We start from the raw sequence: 27,243 nt of genomic DNA on the forward strand, positions 1-27,243 counted from the left end.
GCCGAAGCCATACTGATACCTCCGGATCCGAAGCTCAGCTCTCGGCTCCGAGAGCTCGGATCCGAAGAAAATGGACCTGACAGACTTGAGGGTGTTATCGGCGCCGACAGTCCCCCAGCTCCGACTCTACCTGGCTCCGAGAGCTCCAAACCCCGGTAGTGGGTCGGAGAAGGAGCAATCGGGGCGAAAAAGGGAGTCGAGCTCCCCCTGGAGAGAGGGGGAGGCAGGAGCACTCCCATCTGCAGCTGGGCCTGGAGGAACCTACACATCATCCGGTCCAAGTCTGCATTGGACATACTGCGGGTAGACCTAGATGACGCCACAGAGGCGGGCCAGGAGTGCCGCCTCGATCACCTCGAAGGTGACCGGGTCTCCTCCTCTGGCCCTAGGGAGAAATGGGGGGATCGGAGCTGGGAAGGAGAAGACTCGGAGGCCCTGGGAGGAGAAACCTGTTTGGCTGGCGGGGCCTATGCAAAAGCTTTGGCCCGCCACTTGTGGTGCTTTTCCCGGCGTTTCTCCTTTCTGGCTTCCCTCTCCTCCTGGCCCAAGGTGGGAGGTTGAGTCCCGGCCAGGGGAAGGGGAATAGCCGGTGGCGCTGCCACAGCCGCGGTAGGTGCCACGGAGGGACCGGAGGACGAAGCCAGGTCTGGAGGCAGAAGTCCCGCCAGAATCAGCTTCGCCCTCCGGTCCTTAAAGGCCCTGGGGTTGAACGCTGCGCAAATAGTGCAGCCGGAGGAAAGGTGTTCAACCCCAAGGCATAAAACGCACCGAGTGTGGCCATCCGCTGGGGACAGCTTATGGCCACACTCGGTACACTTTGAGAAAAATGTTTTGGGTGCCTCTGCCATTATCAAAGAAAAACAACACACTCGCTAGGCCCCAAAACCACACACCCTAACGCAAACACGGGGGGGGGGGGGATACTAAAAAAAAAAAAAAATAGATCAATAAAGCCTTAATGCTACTGGGAGTCTACTTAACACACACACACAAAATTCTGATTAAACTAGAAAAAGGAAAGATTTTTCTCACAAAAACCACTGAAAACACACCTGGAAGCTCGATCAAGCTGCTGAAGAGAACCGCAGCAAACTAGATCTGAGGTCAGGAAGGGATAGCAGGGGATTATGGGCAAGGGGGAGGAGCTCGGATCTTAGCTGTTGGAAGCTGCCGGCTCGGATTCAATATGGATCCGATAACCCATAGGTTGATGGACAAATAAACTGAACTACTTCAGATTGATGTGTGATACTAATGAAGAATTTGTTAAGGTGTGCCAAAATACAATACACAGGTCTGAACATGGGATATCCATGTGGTTTGCTACAACAGTCACTGAATAAGGTGCAGAAGTTAAATCATACTGAAGTATTACACTACCAGGAAAATGTACAACAGAAATCTGTAAGGTTTACAACTACTTTTGAGTCCAGTACTTTCAGAATTTGTTATTGACACCGACTATTACTGTTGGATGATTCATTTCTTAATTCAGTTTTGGATTCCAAATGTAAATATAGTAATAAAAAGGGTAAAATCTTAAGGACCATTTTTCTGGATACAAAAAGATGGTTTGTATATTACACCTAGGAGATTTGGTAGGGTCTAGTACATGTGGAGGCTGTGTCAGTACATAGCATTTACAACCACGTTTAGTACAGTTAACACCACTTGTTAGAGATTTTATGAGGTCTGAGAATGTTGCTGCTGACAAGATTCAATTACATTGTTTTTTATTAGAACTTGTTTTGAATAATAATGTTTTTACCTTTGACAATCAGTACTTCCTTCAAATGAAGGGAGTGGCTATGGGTACCCCATGTGCCAATTCATATGCAAATTTGGTAATGGCACAGTGAGAGAGACAATACATTAAAATGAACACAAGATTCTTTGAATGAGTACCTTACTATAAACGCTTTGTTGATAATATTTTCTTTTATGGAAGGGCACACTAGACAGTTTGAGACAGTTCATTGAATATATTAATTCTACCTCTAGTTTTTTGCAATTTACTGCCAAATGGTCTTTTGAGAAGATTGAATTTTTAGATGTATCGCTGATAAAGAATGATGGCATCATGTGTACTGAGATTTATAAGAAGGAACGTAGAAGGAATAATTTACTACATAGACAAAGTATGCATCTCCAGTATGTTTATAAGAATGTCCTACAGAGTCAGGGCTTGCGAGTCTCTAGGCTGACTAGTTCACAGTCTAGTTGTGAAGGAGCCCTTTTAGAATTAAAAGATGAGCTGAAAGACAGAGGATACATGCCACAGGAGTATAACAAATTAGAGACATTAGATTTTGTAGATAAACATATGAAAGGTAGACCATACTATAGGAAATATGTTAGTTTCAATAATACTAGATACAACACTAACAATCCTAAAGCATTGACTGAATGTAGGATGGTGATACCTTACACTAATAACAATAAGATTATACGTGACATTGTGAATAAGAACTGGGCAATTTTGGTATCTGATGAGAAGATAAGTAACGTAAGGGGGTTACAACCAAGCTTTACGTATCGAAATAATAAGTCATTGAAAAGAATGTTGTGTTACAGGGATGTTACATCTAATAGTAAACCTGTTGTCTCTGAGACAAGGAACTTTTCCTTGTAGACGATGCAACCATTGTCAATACATGAGTAGTCAGGACAAGTTTATACATCCTACTACCAGACATACATATACTTTTAAACACTATGCTGATTGTATGAGTAGGGACCTCATATATCTTGCTTATTGTACCAAATGCCCATCTTTTTATATAGGAATGACAAATGGGTCTCAGAGACAGGGTTAGGGAACACATTTATGCTATCAACAGAGAAGATGAAGGGAATGCCCTAGCAAGACATGTTTTGGAGCATGGCACTTTACACAAGTTTTTATTTTTAGTTATAGAGTTTACTCCTCGTACTTATAGGTTAGGAGACTAAGAATTATACAGAGCAAAAGGAAATCAAATGGATTATTAGGATGCAGGCTGATAGGGGCTTTGGCCTCAATGACAAGGTAGCAATCAGACCATTTTTAGTTGATAGACCTTTAAAACATTAAATTATATATTTTTAAAGCATATATGCTTTGGAATACATATAGTATTTTTTAATATATGTTTTTAATATATGCTTTTTTTAATCTATGTATTTTTTATACATGCATTTTTTTAATATATATATATATATATATATATATATATATATATATATATATATATATCTTTTTTATATATATATTTTATATATATTATAAAGGATAGTTTGCATATGTATTAGCATAGGCATATACCTAACACTTTAAGAAGTTTTTTATATGGTTTCACTGTTTCATTGAGTGATTGCTTTAAGTTGATTGTGATTTAATTGGTTCTAGCACTAAATATGTTGGGTTTCTTTTTTAAATGTATTGAAGTCTGAAGAAGTGTCCTTTGGGGCGTGAAGCGCTTACTTTTACATTAAAACGTTGTATTTGCTGTGAAACCTGCTCCAGTCGTGGTGCTTTCTCTCTTATTTTGCTTACTTGATTTGGGATCTGTTTGGGAGAAGCTCTACACACTAGTCATTGTGTGTTTTTGGATAACACCAAGAAATGTTTTCCCAACACTGCTGATAACATGCAATATAACAAATATGGTTTATTCAGCATGGTACAGATGCAATGCATTTTATGTTGTGCAGACTAAGCATATGTTTCAACAAAGGATTAGTCATCAGCTAAATACTATAAATGCCCACAAGATACAAATGCCCTACGATAACATGCACTACATACTCAAAAATAGTTCTTATGGTAAAGACAAAGAAATACCATACAACACCCCTGTATTAGATGAAACTGATTGCCTATATCATACATAATTCAAATAAAGACATTTGTTGCTTAAAAAAATAAACATTTTATTGTTAATTATTAAAGTATAGCTAAAGTCTAAATTTACTACAAATAAATGAAGCAAACAATCATATGATGAATTATAATTTTTATTACTAAAAAAACTGCATTTCTCAAGCTGCTAGTTTTGTTGGTCTGACCTTTTTAACTAACACAGTAAAATACACTCCACAATTCATTTTAGCCATTCAGAATCAACAACGGATCACATAATTAATGAATCCACAAATCAGCAAAGTGAAGAAAAAACAATTCCTGGCATTTGGAAGCCCTTCTTTACCATACCACTGCACAAAGGAGGTAATTCCACAGATCCCTCTAACTTCCGCCCAATAGCCATCTTATCTACTCTTTCATAAAGTGTGCCCACACTCAACTCCTAAACTACCTTATACAGGAAAATCTCTTAACCCCCACACAACACGGTTTCCTGCCCAACCACAGTACTGCTACTGCCCTCCTTTCTTTCATGCAGACTGTTGCACAGGCTAGAGATAATAACCAACTTGTATTGTGTCTCTTCCTCAATCTATCCAAAGCTTTCGATACAGTGTCCCACTCTAAACTTCTTTCAGAACCAACTGATCTTAACGTCTCTCCTGCCTCAGTACAATGGTTCTCCAACTACCTCTCTAATAGACTACAATCTGCCCGATGGCTTAGTTCTTGCTCCCCCTTCCTATCGGTAAATACAGAGGTTCCACAGGGCTTCATCCTTAGCTCCATTCTACTCAATATTTTTACCAACAACCTTTATTCTGCCTGCAACCACTCTACTCTTATCCAGTGTGCTGATGACTCAACACTCATCACATCCTCAGATAACTTGTCTCAGCTCCTTTCCCTTATTCCAGGCACCTTCAATTCCATCGAAAAATGGCTCAATTAAGACCAGCTTATCCTAAACCCTAAGAAAACTAAACTTTTACTCTTCCTTCCTAATGCACTCTCAGTTCATAAATCCACCTCTCCATCTCCTCTCTTCATAATGCTATTATCACAGCAGATGCTAATACAAAACTCCTTGGCACCATTATAGACGACTACTTTAAATTCGATCACCATGTCCACCAGACCAAAAAGAAGACGCATCAAAAATTAGGACTATTATATCGCAACAAAAAATTCCTTACTCGTGAAATTAAACTATCCCTAGCAAGAGCATTCCTTCTACCTGGCATTTTCTATGCTGCTTCCATTCTTACAAACCTTCAAACCACCTTAATCACCACTCAACTAGAGCAAACCTATAATAAAATCGCCAAATTTGCCACTAATCAACCCTACAGATCTCACCATTGTATTTCATTAAAACAACTCAATTGGCTTGAATACCCCAAGCAACTACTGTTAGCACAACTCCAACTCACTCAACTCCATCCTCTACAAACCCACAACAGCCTGCCCCTCTCTCTCAATACTAGTCTCATTTTATACCACACCAGACCTCTCAGAAGCTCCGACCAACAACTGCTTGCCATTCGTAAGCCTAACAAAAACACACGTAAATCTCCATATAACCACAATGTTTCCATAGCTTGGAATAGACTTCCTTCTAACATTAGAAGTATCACTAACATTAACCAATTCAAAAAGCAACTAAAACTATTCTTTCTTGATTCATGGATCTGTCCATGTCAGGAACCTACCTAAAACCTCCACCCCTTCCCAACCTTATGTCCTTCATCTGCCTACCCAGTATCTCATCTGTCTACTCTCCTGCCTGAACAGTTATTCTATTCTTCCTTTACTCTTTCTTCTCAAATATATTGTCTCTACTTAATGATACCCATATCCCATCTTCCCTGTATGTACAATGTATTTACATACAATGTAACTTGAGGTTCATACTACTGCACTATACTGGTACTAAACCTCCATTTGTACGTTTACTTAGGCTAATTTCCTCCTACACTGTCCTCTGACTACTGAGACTTAATCATAATTTTACACTGCACATAGACTACAGATGTTTTCTCAGAGGTAAATTGATGCTGTATTCACTCAGTGATACCTACTACCTGTTAACTGTAAACTCAATCTGTGTAACATACAATTTCTGCTAGTTTCTTTCATATTATCACTTCTATATGTATATTATTTTTTTCACTACAACTACTATGTATTGTCTTAGATATCATGTTTTTATTATATTCATTATAAATATATGTATTGGAGCTTTTCTCATCGTGTCTCCACTGAAAACGGGCTTCTGGCTCAGCTGAACTGACAGTCTAAAAAAACTCCAGCTATACTATGTCGCATATTGCCTACTCAGAGGTAATCTCTGCTTAACATACAAGGCCATGTCAAACCCAGTGCTGTTGGACATGCTACACTTAAAGAAATCCCAATTCCTCAAAGCCACACTCTCCAGGGATCGAAACCTGGTCATCACAAAGAACACAACATGCTGGAGGGATAGGTTCCTGACCCAGAGACTCCCCATACTCTGGAATAGACTTGCCCATATATGTCCAGCTGAGCACCTCTTTGGCCCTCTTCAGAATGAACGTTGACAATTGGATGGGAGAAAGGAAATTCACCCCGGGGATCATGTCAGTCGCCCTACTTGACAGGGGACCTGGGAAGAAATAGCCAGGGAATTCTTATGGCTAGGCTTGTATATGCCATAGGGCCGATAGCCTAGTACCAGCCTATGAACGTATAAACGTATAAATAAAGTATGGCTCTAAAAATCACAATGAGTCTGCAACTCCATCCCAGGTTTGGGAAAGAAATGAAACAGGTCACCAGAGCCATAAAGTAAACTTACACCCAGAAGACAGGAAAGTTCTGAGGTTCAGGAGAGTGAGGTAGCTCCCTTGCGAAGGTCGAAACACTGCTGTATTCAGACTACAGTGGGGTATAAAGGGAACTGTCTATGTGACACATCAAAATGGCCCATGAAACAGCAGCAGAGCTGAGCAGCACCCTGGGCCAGCCACACTTATTTTTATTTTAACATGATTCTGCCAAAGCTGCTATTCCATTACAATGACCACCTAGCAACACAATCATACTTCCTTCCTTGTGGCAAAAAAGTTTTGGCGATATTGTAGTTGAGGGCCTCACCAGATGTGCAGTAGCAAGACCCGCCCAAAACCCACCCTCGTGACATGTCAATCATGAATATGCATTCCCTCCGAATGTACAACTGAAGAAAAAGTGCACTGACGTAATATGACAGTAAATATAACAGCGAACTGTTAACATCTGTAACTGACAAGTTTTATTGCACTATAATATATACTACAATCAGCAAAGAAATGAAACCGTCAAAACATGTCATCAGGCTTTTTACTGTGTAGCATTATAGTTCTCTGTCAGAGTTAGAATGCAATGGTTCACTGTCCCAATTAATGTCCAAATGGACCCTTTTTGGTGCAGGTGTCACAGCCGACTCTTCCTCAGTATCATTGGCCAGACCTTTACTAAGAACAGCTTACTGGGTGATACTGTATTAACTGTTTGTGTACATTTAATATTTTCATATCATGTATGCACGAGCAAATTAAATATGCAGACCGGGTTGTCACTCAATTTGCGACACGCCCACTTCTGCACGAAACGAACTGGTGAGGCCCTCTACTACAATATCGCCAAATTTCTGTCTGTGAAAAGTTTTAGTAACCGCAGACAATGACATGATACTAGTGATGTGATAGGAAATATAGCAGAGGTCTTGATCAAAATAGCTGCTCAAAAGAAGAAACGTTAGTACTTTTTCCTGATCACTGAATCTGTCATACTTCAGCGTAAGTATGATACTAAGTACTATGTTAATACAAGAAAATACATAACCATACAAACTAAGTTAACGTACCACAAGCTGTAAAGCAGCAAATGTATAGTCAATGGGTGCTATTAATGCTCAGTCGAGTTTTTCCCCCAACATTTAACATCAAATTAGTTTTCAAGTACAATAAAACTTTTTTTTTTTTTTTTTTTTTTACTTTACCTCGTGAATTTGATGTTGCTTCAGCATATGAGAACAAAAACAACAGTTTCAACTGTTTTGAACTTAGACAATGATGAACAATTCCATTGACGATCTAAAAAGACAAAGATAGCAGAGAGACTGAATGCAAAGAAATAAAGGCTCAAACTTGGTTTAAAGACAATATTAAAAGTCTTGCCAAAGATAAAAACAGTAATAAGCAGTAATCTCAGATCAGGCAAGAAAAATGTACATAATAAATAAAATGATGCTTAGTCATACAGATGGAGTCCTCTCAACCTATTTACAGTACAGCTATGTAGCTCATAATCAAGCATAAAAAAATCCCCTTGCAAATTCTATTTCAGCTTCATTTACTTGCTTTTTGCTTCTCTAAAACATGTCTCTACTCAAATAAGGTGTAGCATAAGCTGATAACAAATACTCAAGTGCAAACATTTTTTTTTACTGTTTCTTTTTGTAATTAGGTACACACACAGATGACAATAACTTTTTTCACTTATAATCATGATACAAGGTAGTACAGAAAAATTTAGACTCCAGTTTGATAATACAGAATATGAAGCACATGCTCCATTAAGACAGCAACAAGATAATATGGTAATAATACCATCTTTGATGGAAAACACTAAGCCTTGTTAATGATGGGCAACCACTGTAAGTGCATTACTATTACACTATGTGACAAAAAAATACCATATTGTCAGAGTTGAGACATGGAGACATCTTTATCAGAGTCTCCTGAACCTCTGAACGAAGAACTTTTTCTACTCTGTAACAGACCTATTGCTTAACTAGCTTAGGTGTTATGATCACACACTGCATTTAAACAAGCTTTCAGTGACGTTACATAGGCTAAGACTCTGTCAGTAAGCTGGCAGTTAACTTAGCAGAATTATCAATATCAATGACGGTCTTTTGGTTCCGTGATGTTAACATGAAGCAAGACATCCTCAACTTCTGATAAAGAAGGAAGAAGGCCATGTGGAGTTCATTATGAAAAGAATCAAAGGTACGTAAGGAGACTAGCAACTCCACAAAAAGGAATTACAATGAGACCTGTGATTTCAAGACTAAGATATTTGATAAAGAAAACAGAGGTCCAACAACTAAACCATTTGTATAGAAAAAGACATCAGTGCCATCCCAGGTGAAAAAAAATCACTATTAAGATAGCTAGAGAACCAGAGACCCACTGCACCCCCAATTGTATATGTGCCTAAAGAGTGTACTGGAGTACCAGAGACCTATTGCACTCCCAATGCTGTATATGTGCCTAAAGACTGTACTGGAGAACTGTGACCTACTCCACCCCCATTGTCGTATATGTGCCTAAATAGTGTACTGGAGAACCAGAGAGCTAATCCACCCACCACTGTTGTATATGTGCCTAAGGAGTGCCCAAAGCCTGGAATAATCACGTGAAGAGGCTGACACATGGGTTTTAACATGACCCTTCAATGGTCTGATAACGTGACCCTTCAATGGCCTAACTTTACAGGAAGGAGTGCATGACACACACAGCCCCTCTAGCTCCCTTACTGATGTATGCACCATAATTCACATACACTATATGTGACTTCCCCATTAGTTAAGAAACACCATATACTGCATTAGAACTACACAAATATAAATGCAGACATTGGACTATAATAACTATTATGTGCCTTTTGAAATACAGAAAACATTTACTCGACTTATAGAACACTGACATTTCCACACTCATTTTTCTATCATGCACAATCATCCGTACAAATGCTCAGTTATAACTGTGTCATGTGAACAACACAAAACATTTACTTCACTTTTCAAACAGATATTTCAACACCCATTTTCCTGTTAGGTACAGTTACTATTTAATGTGATTCCTTTATCACTCTCTCCACCCTAGAATATGGACATATTTTGGTCTTGACAGAATTGTCACCCTTCTGACCACAAAAAACATGTGACTAGAGCACAGTCATTATGCTCTAAAATTGGGCAAACATGTTGTTGTTTGTCTTTCGGCTTTTCCCGGTTAGGGGTCGCCACAGCGGAACTCCAGTCCGCTAATGATTGGCAGTAGCATTTCACGAAAGCCGAGGTGCCAGCTATACCTGCTAAATTTGTGTTTAGAGGAAGACCCACGAAAAACCAACAGCGTCAGCAAGCAAAAAGCAGCTTCAGAAGGTAAAACACTTTTTAAAAGCCATTAGATACTTCTCTGCCACACTTTCACAGAAACTATGGTAGAAAAAACTAACAGCTTTTAAAGCCATTAGTTCACTACAGGAGCACTTTGTATCTGCTGCACAGCCGTAAATTTAACAGTGCTAAGGTGCTTTTCCAGTTTTCAAAGCCAATAAAATACTGCACTTCTACACATTCTCTTTTTTATATATCTGGTAGTACAAGGAGCAGAAAAATCTCCATGCAATATAAAGAATTATGATCAGGTTACTGATCTTAACATTCTACTGTATGTTGGAGACATGGATTCCAAGATTCACTTAAGCTTTGCTCTTGAAGTAAATTTCTTGGCATCTATGTCTTGAACACATACAAACTGGTTAGGATCAGAGACCCAATCATAATCCTCTTTGTTAGCACTCAGTAGAGCTGTTTTGCTGTACATTGAAGGTTTTGTCACATTCAGTTAGTATGTCGCAACAACTCTTGTTGCAGTTTACTTGTTTGTCTTTCGGCTTTTTCCCGGTAAGGGGTCGCCACAGCGGAACTCCAGCCCGCTAAAGATTGGCAGTAGATTTTTACGAAACGCCGAGGTGCAAGCTCGACGCCCAACCTTCAACGAAGGCACGCCCATTTACGAGCGCATGTCTTTCGAACGTTACCCAACTACGGGGGGACATGCAGACTCCACACAGAAGGCCCTCCTAAGCCAAGCCGAGAAACGAACGGGAGAACCTCTTGCTGTGAGGTAACAACGCTACCGCTCCACCACCGCTAAATATACTGCTGGCTAAATTAACAGTCTCTTTCAAAATAACATAGTTGCACCATCTTTTCAAAATTTACTCAGAACTTGTACTGATTTGACTTGTTTTAATCACTAGTGCAGTAGCTTCCCACTATGGAATAAATGATCAAGAAATTCAAAATGTCATATGTTTACCATTCCTCCTGTAAACTTTATTAGAACCCTGAATAAGATATGATTGAGGAAATTTTGTTGGGACTACTATACCTTGAACTACAGTTTTAAAACCAACATTTTGGTTCTACTCAAACGTCATACTGACCTCAGCCCTATTTTACAACCAAGAATGATCCGTCAAAACTAACATTGCTGCTTATGCTGCCATTTTTGAAGCAATTACAAAGAGGCTTGCTTGCTGTTCGGTACTAGTGGGTAACTGAGGTGGGCAACTTGAACTTTAAGCATCTGCCCTTATTAAGTGTGCTGGATACAAACCAGCAAATTGCAATCTGTGTTCCCATATTCAAACTGTTTTCACCTGTAAACTGCTTTGTGTACAGCTTTGTCTAGAGGTAATTTGTTTGAACTTCAACCAATCTGAAAGGTACAGCATTCCTTGCGTGCAAATGGAGGCCCATTATCTGTTACTTTTTCAGGAATTTGACACTTTGCAAATATTGCTTTAAACACAGTAACATCAGACGTATAAGTCACATAACCGCAGAACTCCTGGAAATCTGGAGTTTGCAGAAATAATTCACATATAGAAGAAATGCACATCTTTGAACTGAAAAAAGTCAACTCTTCCTTTCAGCACAGCTAAAGATGGAATATTGTAATGTATCATCACGTCTTTTTGATTTTGATTTCTGTACATGGTGCAAAAGCTCAAACGACAAGAAGCATATGTTCTATTTGTTTAGAAATATCAGACAAAATAAGGCACCACAAGCCCCTTATATATACTTGCTCACATGTACGATTCATGAATTCTGTTTACCATGTCTGCATTGCAGGACTAATGAAGTCATCTCCTTTTAATATCATGACTTGAATAAAATGAAAGTTAATCTCTATGTGGAAAATAAGCTCTGAAAATTGGCTGCAGTGATGTTGCATTATCTGGCCATTCTGGCAAATGACAAAATTCAGTGAACTTATTTCCAAGTCATCGTGTGTGTGTATGCCTTAAACTCTTGTAACTCCTCAGCAGACACTGGCAATTGAAAATCAATGTACACTACTTTTAGACCTTTCTCAACCAAATCTTCCTTACACCCATGTAGATAAGTTCTACTCAAAGTATCAGCTATATGCATTAACTTGCCAGAACTATACTGAACCTGCAGGTCATACTTTTGCATATATAACATTTGTTGGTGTCTTGCACAAGCTTCATATATATTTTTGTGCATATGGTCTGTATTGGCTTCTGACGGGGTTCCAGACTCTTACCACAGATATTCTCATGAAATTTTTCACAACCATAGACTATGACTAATATACCTCAATATGAGCACAACGGGTCTGAATAGAAGTAAAAGCTCCTAACTCATAACATTCTGGGCTACCTTCCTATAATAACACTTCACCAAGACTCTGGCAAGCATTTATCCTATACAGTAGACTGCAACAGATCACAGAATTTGAATGTAGATGGTATAGTGACCAGATGTTTAAGCATTTCAAAGCTATTTTCATTCTCAGTAGACCAATGCCATAATACAGCATGCTTCAGCATTTTCCCAAGTTGCACTGTTGCATTTAATAAACTAGATATGAACATGGAAATATACACTATGCTAGAAGATGCACATATGATTTATAACAGTGCCTTAGACATTTGCAATTTAGTTTACTTTTTTTAGTGTCCAGTTTAAACCATTCTGAAGACAAAACAAGTCCCACATACTTGAAAACAGTTACACAGATCTAACATTTTTTATTTAGCTTTAAGCATTTTTGCTTCATTTTAGCTATGGTTTTACCAGATACAAGTCAAGTTTCTGCTTTGCAGCATCACAGACTAAAATAACATAAATGATGCTGATTACACCATCTAAAACTTCAACATTAGCGACAACTCTAAAGCACTTTTACAGCCAAACAGATTCCATATGCTAACACAGAATCCTGTAACTGTTACAAGATATTTATACCAAGGAACTAAGATATTTATACCAAGGAACTAGAGCCATGTAACTTAATTTGCCAGAAACTCTGTTTAGCATCAAGCACAGAGAAGTTAGCACTAGACAATACTGCTACTACTTTTTTGACTATCTGAAATCGGCAATGTCCCCTTCTGATCCATTAAAGTAGATCTTAATGATCTATGCATATCCTTAATTTGTTCTGCTACACTGCTATTACCATACTGTTTACCAATTCATTTGGTTCAATTTATAACATCATGTTTCCCATTGTTTCAATGTGTTCTACTTATTCATCATTTATAAGTCTAAATGCAACGGGAACTCTTTTTGGAGCAAGATTCAAAGGGATGCTTTTAATATATTTATTTATCTTGCAGACAACAAAGTCCTTAAATACACAGTATTTTAGCAAAATATCTGTAAATTGTAACTAGAACTTGTGTTTCTGTAGCAAATTAATAACCACAGAAATTATTTCATTGCTTCTGTTTGACTCAAGAGCATTATTATTACCAACAGCAAACATTTTTCTATTAATTCATGCATAAGGCATTAGTGACAGCTAACTGATTTCATATGCTGAATCAGTTCTCATTCAGGCTGGGTGTCTGCCTTTCACTAATGTGTGTTTGTTCTGAATCTGTGTTTCTTTAGTACTGTTTACTGCTCTGACCTTTTACTGTTCCTCTTTTACAGTGTATTTAGTTAAAGTTGCTCCTTATCTCTACAGCATGCATTCTTTTACTCATATAAAGTACTTCACAATCACTGTGACCTAGAATGTTTGGCTGATTTAACTAAGCTTGCCAAGAAAATCTTGAAAAAGTAATTTGTACTTTTTACATCTGTATTCAGTTTATCCATACTTGATCTAAAAGCTTTGATTTATGATCTCTGAATAAGTTTATAAGTATGCTGACCTGTGTATAATTCACTATTTGAATTTTGTACCTTTATCCACTTTTTCAGACCATCATTTATCTTTGCTATTGTTACCAACATGAAAAGTGCTCATATTATCCTTGGTGTAGATATTAATAGCTTTATCACTGTCTAAACCAGACACTGTGCTTATTCTATGTAGTTCAATAGTATCAACAAACATTTGGCTTTGTTCCGCTAACACATTTATACTACATTTACAGATAGCTGTAACACTTCATTTCACTTTTCACACACTCCACAAAATAGTTATGACCTCCACAAAGCCTACAAACTCTTAATACATTGCAAAATGCGTTCTTGTATCTGCAATAACATTGCTGGCATTAGGTGTGGTTTTCTGCCTGGTCATTTACTATTAGCATGTTTCTGTAAGCATTTTTAATTTTATTTTTGATTTTTTTTTTTTAACACTGCCATGCTTTGTTTTGCTCTCTTTTTCAATCACTGCCTATAACCTGCACACAGCCAACACTTCGTCAGGTTTTTAAGTACAGTGCCAGAATGTTCTCACATTCTACATATGCCACTCGCTTTTTTCTAGTCTCACTTCAGCGTCCTTTAACATCCTCAGAACTGACCATTTCTGCTTTCCTCCATACCTTTATCCCTAATTAAGAAATAATTTAGGTTGGTTTTTTAGAAATATTCCAGAAAATGTATGAACATTTGTATAAAGCAGAGAAAGGTGGAACTCAAGTACAAATTGAAGTATTTATGAAGGCTTAATTATGCCAAAAGGTAGACAAGGCTTAACAACTAACAGTTAAGATAGGAAATGATGAGATAAAAACAGTGATACATAATCAATCTTCAGGAAAGTCTCCAAGAAGAGATTGTACTCATATGGAAGTTTGGAAATTAAGAAGGAAGAAAACAAAATCTTCAAGATTGTTATCACTTACCAGTATTTTAAAAGGAGAGGAAAGTGGCGACATCTCACAGGAAAGCTGTGGCGGCTTTATTACCTAAAAATGGCTAACACCTCTCAGACACGGCTTCATATAGACCCATTTCAATTTTAAACCATGATTATAAAATGTTTATGTCTATACTAGGTAAAAGTCTGCCAGAGGTGTTGCAAAACTTGATAGATGTAGTCAGTGTGGCTTTGTGGAGGGAAAGCAAACATTTGACAACATTAATAGAACAATGATGATTAAGATAGAAGCAAAATGTAATAAAATACCTCTGTTGTTGGTAGATCTTGATGTAGAGAAAGCATTTGACAAATTAAGCTGTGATTTTATGAGTAGGAAGTTGGAAGCATTTGCATTCCCTGATACAAAAAGGGCAATTAGAAGGATATATGAAGGATTGGATGCAAGAATTTAAGTGGGAAGGTTCCTCTCAGATAAGCTGTGTTTGAACATAGAAACCAGGCAGGGGGGTACTCTTTTCCCTCCCTTTGCCAATGGCTCTATATAAAAAAACAAACAAAGAAAATAAGTGACTCGTAAATACAATATATAATTGGTATGGTAATCTCAATATTGCAGGACATTTTGAGACAGTTTCAAGTCTTTTTCGGGATATAAAATTAATGAAAATAAAGCAAAGACTATAGCCATAAATTATGTTGCCAGACACAAGTTGGTTCAACAATATCCATATTTAATGGGACATAAAGTATTTAGCAGTATGGATTAAAAAGGCTTCTGTTATGGCAGCTAAGGATATGTGGGAAGAGACTAAACAAAATATGCATCTGGAGCATTTCTCCCCAGGCCTCCTCTGAAAATTGGCTTCATTCCAAGTCGGACTTTCCCGGTAAACAAATGTTAAATAAAATAAATAAATAATAAATTGAGAAACTGGAAACTCGTACTTATGGAAATGGATAGTAAGATGCATGCAATGTTTTTAGTCCCTTTATTCTTGTATACAGGTCAGGCACACTTTCATCAACCCAAGGAGAAGTTGTGGACAGTAATTAATATAGAACTGAAGGCATTTATCTGGGAGGGAAAGAGGGCAAGAGTTATGTGGGATAATTCGATCTTTCCAGTAGAGCAAGGTAGTTCAGGTTTACCTGATTTGAAGGGATACTTTAGAGCTATACAGTTAATACTCATATACATAACACAAGCAGAAGGTTATAATGCAAACTGGAAAGGGATGATGATGAAGCTAAGGGAGAATTCAAGAAAGAGAGAAAAAAATGGGATGTTGGATGCAGATCCTTATGGAAAATAATAACCACACTGAATATTATATTCATAAAGTAGCAGAAAGTACTCAGAGAACTAAGCCAATATGAGAACTTAGAAAGGAGATTTTGCAGATAGGGATAACTACAACCAGGGTTACAAAAATAGGCAAGAGGGAGGCTGGAATTTACTGGAGAAATCTAGCAAAGGAACCAATATACTGAGGGCAAATAACTCAAACACGAAAGGTAATAGAGTGAGATGAGGCCAAGAAGACATTTGGATTGCAGGCCAGAGACCATCTTCCATACCAGGGCTTGATTTCAGAGCACAGGCAAAGAGAAAGGGGTAGGGGAATTTTATGTAAAAGACCTGCACTGGTAGAACTTTAAATATAGAACAGAAGCAGCTGTTAAACAGGGATATAATTAGTAACTTAAATAAAATATTGCATGATAACTATAAGAATCAACCAAAGGAGGTTAGAAAAGATTGGAAAGAGACTGGAAAGCAATTTACAAGAAAACATTGGGAAGACATACATATAGCTCCCAGGTATGCAACCAAGTACAGAAGGTTTAGGATCTTTGCTTGGAAGTGTTTGCATAGGTATTTTTATAGCCCAAGTAGACTTGAAAGAATTTTTCCTCTGGTAGATAGCAAATGTTGAAGGTGTGATGGAGTAGAAAGAGGCAACTGGGAACATATGTCTTGGCAGTATAATGAGTTGGTAGATTTTAAAAATTCCCTGCAGAGTACTCTGTCAGAAAAATTGAAAGAACAACTGTCTGTAAATAAGGAACTTATTCATTTCAGCTGGGATACAGTATCTGAATTGCCTAGACATAGTAAGGCCTTAAGTTTAATTCTGTTGGTTACCAAAAAAGCAATTACTAGAAATTTGAAATCAAAGTCAAAACCAACTGTATTTGAGGTACTGATCAAAAGAGAGATAAAAGGACTGGAAGACGCATCTTTGGAAAGGGTAAGGAGCAAATTACATAGAAATAAATGGAAACTCTAGGAAGTGACACATGCATAATAATATTCAGGAAGAAGAGTGAGGTCTAAGGGAAGGAAGGAATTCAACATTTTTTTTTCAAAGTTGGACTGATGATAGTAGCAAAGAAAATATATGTGATGTCTATTATGTTTAAATGGAAAAAGGGTAAAATGTGTTTTTCGTTTCTGTTAATGAATGTTTGCCTATGTCTTACGTGATAATTCAATAAAGGTGCTTATTTAGATTGTCAAACTCATATTTTTATTGTAAACAACAAAATAATAAGTATAACATTTCAACAAGTAGCATTCAGCCTTTTCAATTAAACACAATTAACCATTTTTACATCCTCATATACTTTCAAACAACCCTCAAACCCCATTTTCAGTGTTCATCTTTATTTTGCCATCTTTATTCAGTACAGAGCCTCTCCTCGGGCAGTGATCACCTCAATGTAGGAAATTCACATATCCATTTAGTCCATGTCCTTTGTTTAACCTTTAGGAATATTTGTTGATTGTCCCAAGTCTTGAATTTATCCCATTACATTAATCATATCATCCTTTGCTGGTACTGCAACTAGTTTAATTTACATCTTACAGCCTTTTTTTTACTGTTTACATCAAAGAATTAAACAATGCAGTTTCTGATCCATTAATAAATTTATGTCCCCTCTACATAAGAAATAGTCCATTTCATACAGTTTTAGTTGGGCAGGCCATATACCAACACATACATTCTGAAGATCAGTTTTATAATTAAGAATTTTGCTGTCCTAAAATATAGCCCATCTTTCTTTTTTGCAATCTGTGTGCTCAAATTCTTCTCCTGTTCTAAGCTAAATTTATTCACCAGTACTTACTTGATACCCATCAGAATTATATATATTTGACTAACCACCACTTTCTTGATTTAAGTTCAGTTCTCATTTCCATTGGTCAGTTAAACCCATATGAGGCAGTCTTCCTTCTTTACTGAGTAGAGTTTTACATGTTTAAGAATTGTAATCACCCGTTTGGTCAATCAGCTTAACTCCTCTTCTGTCAGCCAACCTGTAATAGGAAAACTCCCCAAACATATATCCACATTTTATATGCTTGGGATGCTCTTCATCTAATTAATGCATCTCTTGGAGTAGCAGAATTTGAAGTCTGTATTTTCTTACATAAGCAAAGACTTATAACAGCGATACTTATGCCATTTCCACTCTGTGAAAATAAACTATTTCTAGGCAACACCAAGGAATACAGGGTTAAAGCCCTAACTTTGGCCACGTGACTCAGTTTCATTTAAAAGCATCAAAGGCACTGGACAGGGAGAGATGGGCATGTACATCCCAGGAAGGAAAGCATTCATCTAGGCATTTCTTTCTAGGAGGGTTGGTCCATGGAGGGGAGTAACCCTCAAATGAAAAACAGGCAAATGCGGGGGAGGAGGAGAACAAAGGGGTAAGTCATATTTGAAAAACTTCCTCCAGTGGAAGGAGTCAACAGAACGACTCCTCCAGGATGTCTTTAGGTTTTGGATTGGCCCCAGCCTTATTACAGGGATAGTCTGGACTGTATTGGAGGCTGGTAGACACACTAATGACCAGACACACTGGAGTAAGTAAGTAAGGTAGGGGAGCCAAAAAATAAACTACTTCTACCCTCTGATGAATCTGACCCAACACCTGTAAAAAAGCCAACCTTTATCAATTCTGTGAACATGGACCTACCTCTCTCCTCACTCATTTTTGTCTGAGGATATACAGAAATAGGGTTTTACAAACTGCTAAGACCAAATTCTGACCCCTTTTTCAAAAAAAGAAAAAAACTTTAAATACAGAGCTGCAGATCTATAGAATCAAATTCAAAAAACAAAACATCCAAACATTACCATCATGTTGTTTCTCAGAATTCAGTTCAATACATTTGCCGCAGTGGTGGTGTTGAGGTAGCATTGTCGCCTCACAGTAAGATGCTGTCCGGTTTGACTCTCAGTTAGAGCGTGTTCTGCGTGGAGACATGCGTGAATGGGCGTACCTTCGTTGAAGGTTGTGCGTCAGGGCTGGCAACTCGGTACGTAAAAATCAACTGCCAATCATTAGTGGACCGGATTTTCGCTGTGGCGACCCCTAACTGGGAAAAGCCGAAAGTCACAACAACAACATTTGCATATGCAAATATAGCTAATATTTTCATCCATGACCCTGTAGCTATCACCATGTTCACTTCTTTATTATTTTCACTATTATGTCCGGCTTTTCTGAACTTTAATTTGTCCTTGCAATGAATATATATCTACTTGTGTTCCATCACAGCACCCATTCCCTACTTCTCTACACTGCTGTGTGTCATACATTCTTACATGTGCTGCTGCTTTGCATTGTTAGCTCTCTCTGTCTCTTAAACGTCGCTTATATTTTATACTACTATTTCTGCAAGCTCTATCAAATGATTATTTTTCTAGCATTTTATACTTAGTTTTCCTGAGGTCAGGTATAGTGCCTTATGAGGGTATTCTCCAGTTTAGCATATAGTGCCTTATACGGATATTCTCCAATTTAGCATCTGCACTGCTGTCATAGTATTCATATGTGCTTCTTTACTGTTTTCTTATCTCAGATCAATGTTTTTCTTCATTATCCATCTCTATATGCTTGCATTTTATTAAACTTGGTTTCTTATATCACCCAGTGTTCTTTGCCTGAATTACTGAAAGGTAAATGGATCTTGCAATACCAAGCAACCTGTCTAGGGTTCGCCTTTGCCAGTGCTTTTTCTCTTCATCCTGTCAACATTACAGTAGATATAAAAAGTTAACACACCCCTGTTACAATGCCAGGTTTTTATGATATAAAAAATGAGACCACAATAAATAATTTCCAAACTTTTCCCACCTTTAATGTGACCTATAACATGTACAATTCAATTGAACAACAAACAAATCTGTTAGGGGAAATATATAAAAAAATAAAATATGTACAATACGCTGGTTGCATAAGTGTGCACAGCCTTAAACTAATACTTTGTTGTGTGTGCACACCCTTAAACTAATACTTTGTTGAAGCACCTTTTGATTTAATTACAGCATTCAGTCTTCTTGGGTAGGTGTCTATCAGCATGGCACATCTTGACTTGGCAATATTTGCCCACTCTTCCTTGCAAAAGCACTCCAAATCTGTCAGAATGCAAGGGCATCTCTTGTGCACGACCCTCTTCAGGTCATCCCATAGATTTTCTCTTGGATTTAGGTCTGGGCTTTGGCTGGGCCATTCCAAAACTTTCATTTTCTTATGGTGAAGCCATTCTTTTGTTGATTTGGATGCATGCTTGGGGTCATTGTCGTGTTGAAAGGTGAAATTCCTCTTCATCTTCAGCTTTCTAGTAGATGCCTGAAGATTTTGAGCCAAAAGTGACTGGTAATTGGAACTGTTCATAATTCCCTCCACCTTGACTAAAGCCTCAGCTCCAGCTGAAGAAAAGCAAACCCAAAGCATGATACTGTCACCACCATGCTTCACCGTGGGGATGGTGTTCTTTTGAAGATGCAAAGTGTTGTTTTTGTGCCAAACGTACCTTTTGGATTTGTGGCTAAAACGTTCAACCTTGGTCTCATCAGGCTAAAACACATTTTCCCACATGCTTTTGGTAGACAATGTATTGTTTTGCAAATTTTAGTCAGGCCTGAATGTTTTTCTGTGTAAGAAAATGCTTCAGTCTTGCAACCCTACCCCATAGTCCAGACATATGGGAATACGGGAGACTGTCACATGTAGTACACAACCAGTACTTGCCAGAAATTCCAGCAGCTCCTTCAGTGTTGCTGTAGATCTCTTGGCAGCCTCCCTGACCACTTTTCGTCTTGTCTTTTTATCAATTTTGGAGGAACATCCAGTTCTTGAATGGCTAGAACTCCAGAACCATATACTCTGTCAACAATTACTTATCACTCAAAAGATCCTATACCACCCCAACAACACCCCTATCTTCACTAATCTGATTACACCATATAAAAATCTAGCTACCCTACGCTCTGCTAATAAGCTCCTAGTTTCCTCGATTAAATCTAACAACAAAGCTGGTGACTTACTTTTCTCAAACACAGCATGTAAAAACTGGAATCAGCTTCCTTCTGAATTATCAACCCTTGCTTCTACTTCTCTATTTAAAAAAACATCTTAAAGAACATCTTAAAACTCATGTGCTAACCCAGACTGATATCTTCTTCCCCTTCCTGCTCTTACCCCTTTCCTTACTCCTCTAACCTATGCCTCCAAATCTAGTTACTACTCTTTTCTTCATATTAAGAGGATAAAACATAAGGGCTTTTCTCTCTTAATTTGGATTTTGCTCATACCTACTATTGTGTTTAGTATAATTTTTTAGTATCATTTTTATAGTTTTAATTTTATTATAATTTTTCTTTTGACCAATACTGCCTCTGTATTGTGATTTTACATGTCTTTTTATATATTGTTAACTTTGTCACTGTTCATGCTTGGAGCTTTTCTCCCCGGGCCTCTACTGAAAATGGGACATATATCCAAGTTAGACTAGCCCGGTCAACAAATGTAAAATAAAAAATAAATAAATAAATCACTGTTGACCCATATTTTCTCCACTTTGTGATGACTGTGTTCCATGGTATATCCAATGCTGTGGAAATTTTTTTGTACCTTTTCCTGACTGATACCATTCAACAATGAGATCCCTTTGATACTTCGTAAGCTCTCTGTGAACCCTGGCTTTTTCTGTAGCAGGCAACTGAGTAAATGTCAGGAAAATCTTACTAGGACAACTGAACTTTATTTGGGGTTAATCAGAGTCTCTAATTGGTGGCAGGTGTGTACCCAAGACTGAATGTTGTAATTAAGTCAAAAGGTGCTTCAACAAAGTATTAGTTTAAGGGTTTGCACACACAACAAGTATTAGTTTAAGGGTGTGCACACTTTTGCATCCAGCGTATTGTATGTTTTTTATTTTTTATATTTTTCCCTTAACAGATTTGTTTTTCAGTTGAATTGTACAGGTTATAGGTCACATTAAATGTGGGAAAAGTTTTGAAATGATTTATTGTGGTCTCATTTTTTTATATCACAAAAACCTGGCATTTTAACAGGGGTGTGTAAACTTTTCATATCCACTGTATATAGAGGATGATAAGCAGGTCACTGATCATAACCAGCATATTATGTGTTTCAGACACGGATGTCAAGAAATTCACCTCAAGAACAAAATTCGAGAGGTGAATCTTGGCATCCACATTGAGAACACATAACAGAGTTATGATCAGAGACACGATCATAATTCTTTGTAGTACATGACTATCTGCTCCATCTACTATTACTTACAAAAAAGTGCCAAGTGTTTTGCTGGTTTACAAAGCCGTAAAGTACTTAATGAGCGCTGTCAGAAAGAGTGCAAAGTTTACATTCACATTGCCATGCCTCTCCACGGCTCAGATTTTTGCAGAATGCCCACATTTGTGTGTCATATATTTGGTCTGCACCTCATAAAATCTGACAAATCAATGAGGACTGAAGTCACTAAATAATACATATTTGAGTTTCAGACGTTGTATTCTTCAGAAAATGCAGGCTAACACAAATCCTGTTATTCTATCACCTAAGTTTTAAGTCAGGGACATATTACCGGCACAGACAGCAGGCAGAAAGAAACCTGTTTTATTCTGCTGGTGTCTTTTGCTGGTCAGTACTGGCAGGGTTGACCACCTAGCATGAGCTTGACCTTAAGTTAAACAAGGGGTGCTTAACATTTGTTAAGACTGGGTCTCTCGCCATAGAAGTACTTGACTTATTTGTCTTTTTCCAGATATCAGATGGTAATCACACACGCCATCCACTATATACTTATCTATATCTCTGTCTACTAATATCAATGGTTTCACACTTTGTAGTTTCTACCCTCAGCCTAGTATAATGCCTGCGTGGCTTATCACTGTCATACATTCAGATGTTATATATTTCACAGACCACATTTTTATTGGGTTTCAGTGGCTTTTTAACTTGACTAGCACATCACAGAAGTCTGTCATCTGGTCTTGTTATGGCTTTATGTATAAAATACAGATACTCTCATTGTTTGCTTAACATCTCTTGCTATGCTTACTGCTTCTGCATAGTTCTGAAACCTGCCTACTACGTCTTGACGTATGAGCTTAAACTGTGCATCTCCAGTCTATATAAAATGCTACCAGAGCAGGAACTTTCACGTCTCTCATGTTCTGTGCCAGTACTGTAAATGTAGTTCATTATTTTTTAGTGATCGTGTTTTAATCAAACCTTATAAGAAGCCACTTAGCTTTGAAGTTTTCTCTTCGCTACAGTCTTCTGTTCCAGTTCTTGTTTTAGACTGTGAAAAATGCTCTTGTAACTGTATAAAACAGTGACATTAAATGTACTTTCAGTTTAAACTTCTTTCTCACATAATGGATATTCTTACCACTATTTCTACAGCATCATGTCTATGGCCCTTGGTGGTAGAAGAATCACCAGTGTTCGGTATATGTGGTCTGTTACAAATCCACAACTTCTAGTAGTAAATGAAGACTATGGTGCACACAGTAGGGGGTTTAGCTCAGACTGGTACAGCTTTTTTCAGATATATAAATAAAGAACAAGCACTGACAGATTCAAAAGTGCACTATTAGAAAAGTAGCTTAAGGATTCACATGTACATCTGATCTGAGTCAAAAGACATCCTACAATCAACTGCTAAATAGAAACATTTGGAATCTCTATTTGGTAAAAGCCCCTTAATTTGCTTCAAAGCATGACCCTTCACCACCATTGACTAAATGTCACTGTTTGTATATTCTCTGGACCAATCAGAAATCATCAGTACATTTTCATTTAGATGCCAGACTCCCACAACCACTGTTATCTCTTCTTGTTATTCTGCAAACACGAATGGATGGTAAGCCATTGCACTTCATGCCAGGTTCACTTGCTAATTCAGGTGGCCAGAGGACTTTCAAAGCCATTTCTTAGCAAACTGATTATGCCAGACCTTTGGGGAGAATGTGACAGGTTGACAGTGAAGAGTAAGGGTCAGTTCTTTATTATAAAGTACCACCTTCAGAAAAAAAAAATTGTCTGTGAATCATCAGAGAAATCATTAACAACTTTCTTTAAGCAGTTCAATTTCATAGAGAAGGACATTGACATTTTTTTTTGAAGGTATGGCACTGTGGCAGACATCACTGGAAATATTTTCTTGGATTGCCAGGCTTCCTATGCTGTTGCAACGGAATGTATTGTAATTCACTCAGGTTACTTCATGCCCAAATAATACTGAGTTTTTAAATGGCAATGACGGCAGCTGCTGGCTTCAGATCAGGGCAGAGAAATTCAGTGCAACCTGTCCTAATGTAAAAAAATTCAGAGGCCAGTACTTAACAAAAAAATCTTAATATGAGAAAAGGAACTGACAGAAGAACCCAAATGCAGATGTAATTTCATGTTGCAAGAGCACTGCATTGGGCGTTAATCATGTTCTATTAGGAGGCAGGCTTCAAGAGAGGGTGATTTCAGCTGATACAGTTTTTTACCTACTCCTAGACCAGATACTGAATACTGATGGGGACTGGGGAAAACACCCATTTCCAAAATCTGTCTTTCCTATTAGCTAGTACCTATTTCAGGAACAAAGATTTTTTAGAAGTAGTACAAAAACCTGGACAGTTCAGTCTTGACCTGTATAAAATCTCAGTCCAACAGGCTGATCCTAAGTTTAGCACTGTGGTATAGCAAGCCTTACAAAATTCACCTGACTCGGATTCACCTTCTCTTCATAACAGACTGAAGATCAAGAGGAATGAGGGTCAGTTGCTGAAGTCTGTGTAAAGAAAGAATGTACGTAACTGCAAGGTACAGTTCTGTTGCATCATAAATATGTTCAGCTACAAGGGCCACTGAAGTCTGTGACAGGTTGGTTACCGGGTAACCGGAATCATTATCAGTGAATAGTGTTACTTCATTAATGCAGCAGTCACCAGTTCTGCCATAATAAAAACAAGGACTGTTAAAAAGAAACTTAAATGAAATGACATGATGTTACTTAATCGATATTTCAGTGGAAGCTATACAACTTACCTGAATGACATGAAGAAATGCCTTGAGTTGCTTCACTTTGTTGGCTAAACTCCAAAGGTACAAACAAATGTTCACACACTTTTCAAGGGCAACCACCAATGAAGACAACTACTGCTTTTATAAGGAAAAAAAAAGGCCTTGGGCAAATACTGAACTCTGCAACTCCAGAGAGACGTAGATTAAGAGAACTATCAAATTAAATAATGGAGGAGCAGAAGATTGTGAGGTACATCAGAGGAAAAGGCATGAAGTGCAATACACAGGCAGCATATGACATAAATCAGTGTTACAAGGGCACATGGCTTAGCAGAGAAACAATTTTCATGACTAGCACCCCATGGCTCAGCATTTATTTTCTGATTTACACTAAGTGACATAAGCTGTAACAGCTCACTTGAGTCAGCACTGCAAGAGTTACTCTAACCTTTCCTACCCAATTCCCCCCTCTACTCTTCCTGCAGCTGCTTTCACTACATGCGAAGAAGCTAGATGACTAAAACTAACTTGGGCTTCTCTGCTAAAACTGACTAGTGCTAGATGGGTGTATAAATCCCAAAGATTAAAAGAAAAGTGTACTTCAGCAGGCTAACAAGGAGCCCCATGTTTTTGTGGCTGGCAGGCAAGCAAACTTCAGAGGAAACTAACAAGCAGATATCTGAGTAAAAGGAGGCAATGGCAATCAGATGTGTTTAATTAATGAGCAATTGCTGCTGCAATTATCTAGCGCTACAGCCAGGCTCTGTGACCTACAGTCAGAGCTGCAAGGTTTAAAAAAAAAAGTGAAGAAAAAGCAATTGAGCAATTTTTATCACACACACCCCCTGAAGACGTGCACAACAGCTTACACTGGCCACTGCTCAACATATGTTATTTTGTATAATGGGAAGTCTGTTTTAAGAAAAAAAAGTCTTTGCAAGTTTTGTCTACTGCAGCACGAAGAGCTGAACTAGAAGAGACCAAACCATGGCTGCAGGCTGAACTGTGGTAAACCCTGTATTCTCACTGATCACAGCACTGGACCTATCAGGATTAGTTTATTATACATCAGTTAGTGGAAGTGAAAAGTGTCAAGGGGAAGGGACAGAGTGCTATATGAACATTTATTACATGTATAAATGGAAAGCAAAGGACACAGCACAAATAAATAAATACCAAGAAATACAGGTGAGAGAAAATTCAGGCTTACCCCACTGTCCAGACATTTAGCTTTATAAGTGCCAGTGACATTTTCTAGCAGATCACATGTAGTTTCAATGATCAGACAAATTATAGAACAAAGGGGGCCAGTGTAATGCCACTTCTATGTATCTGACCAATAAACTACTACACTACCAATTTCCCAATGTCCAGCTTCTGCACTCTTCTCACAGAGGCCAACAGCATATAGTACTATGACAAGGTTGAAATACTACATGATGGACATAAAGTTAGGATGAATTAGAATGTAGTTAACTTATGCACTATGGCTGATGATGAAGTTCTGACTTATCCTCCACACACACACACACACACACACACACACACACACACACACACACACACACACACACACACACAAAACCATCTGTCATTATAAGGTGATGTTATTTCAATGGCTGTTGGATTTGTATAATACTTTACCATGATTATATTTACTGAGCTGGTTAACTAATCGTTAATACTTGAATCATTACAATATCGATTCAGATACTGTGTGCTGGGGTCAACTTTAATCTGCATCATGAATGATTCTGATGTAAACCTCTTTTATAACCTGCATCTTAACCTAAAACTACTGTATTGGTGATTAAATGATCCTAATTGGAGTTTCCTCTCTTTTGTTGTGAGGAGTGGAATGTGGCATCTTCTACTGTGTAGACTTCACAGAGTTACTAAATGCCACGTGGCAGTGCTCTGAGACTGTGTTACCTTAGGTTCAAAAGTGAGAGAGAAAAATCTCCAATTAGGATCACTCTATCAACAGTACACCAGTTTTAGGTTATGACACAGGTTATCAAAGAATATCACCTTGACTTTTCTGTTACCTTGTTATGCTTGCAACTGTAAGACTGTAAAACTTGCTGGGTGTTATATTTAAAGTCACTACCTTAACTTTTACTGTGTTAT

The 27,243-nt window shown here is 37.9% G+C and overlaps 1 protein-coding gene across 1 annotated transcript in view; it reads right to left on the reverse strand.

Moving 5' to 3' along the window:
• MTMR12 (myotubularin related protein 12) overlaps nucleotides 1-27,243 on the reverse strand; it is a 1,177,010-nt gene that overhangs the window by 497,882 nt on the left and 651,885 nt on the right. Inside the window, exon 6 of the mRNA XM_044073440.1 lies at nucleotides 7,869-7,962. Coding sequence (XP_043929375.1) covers nucleotides 7,869-7,962 — 94 coding nt within the window. The remainder of the gene's footprint in view (nucleotides 1-7,868; nucleotides 7,963-27,243) is intronic.

The sequence above is a fragment of the Protopterus annectens genome, chromosome 1.part1, assembly GCF_019279795.1.
Source record: "Protopterus annectens isolate FY-2018-M chromosome 1.part1, PAN1.0, whole genome shotgun sequence".
NCBI lineage: Eukaryota > Metazoa > Chordata > Ceratodontiformes > Protopteridae > Protopterus > Protopterus annectens.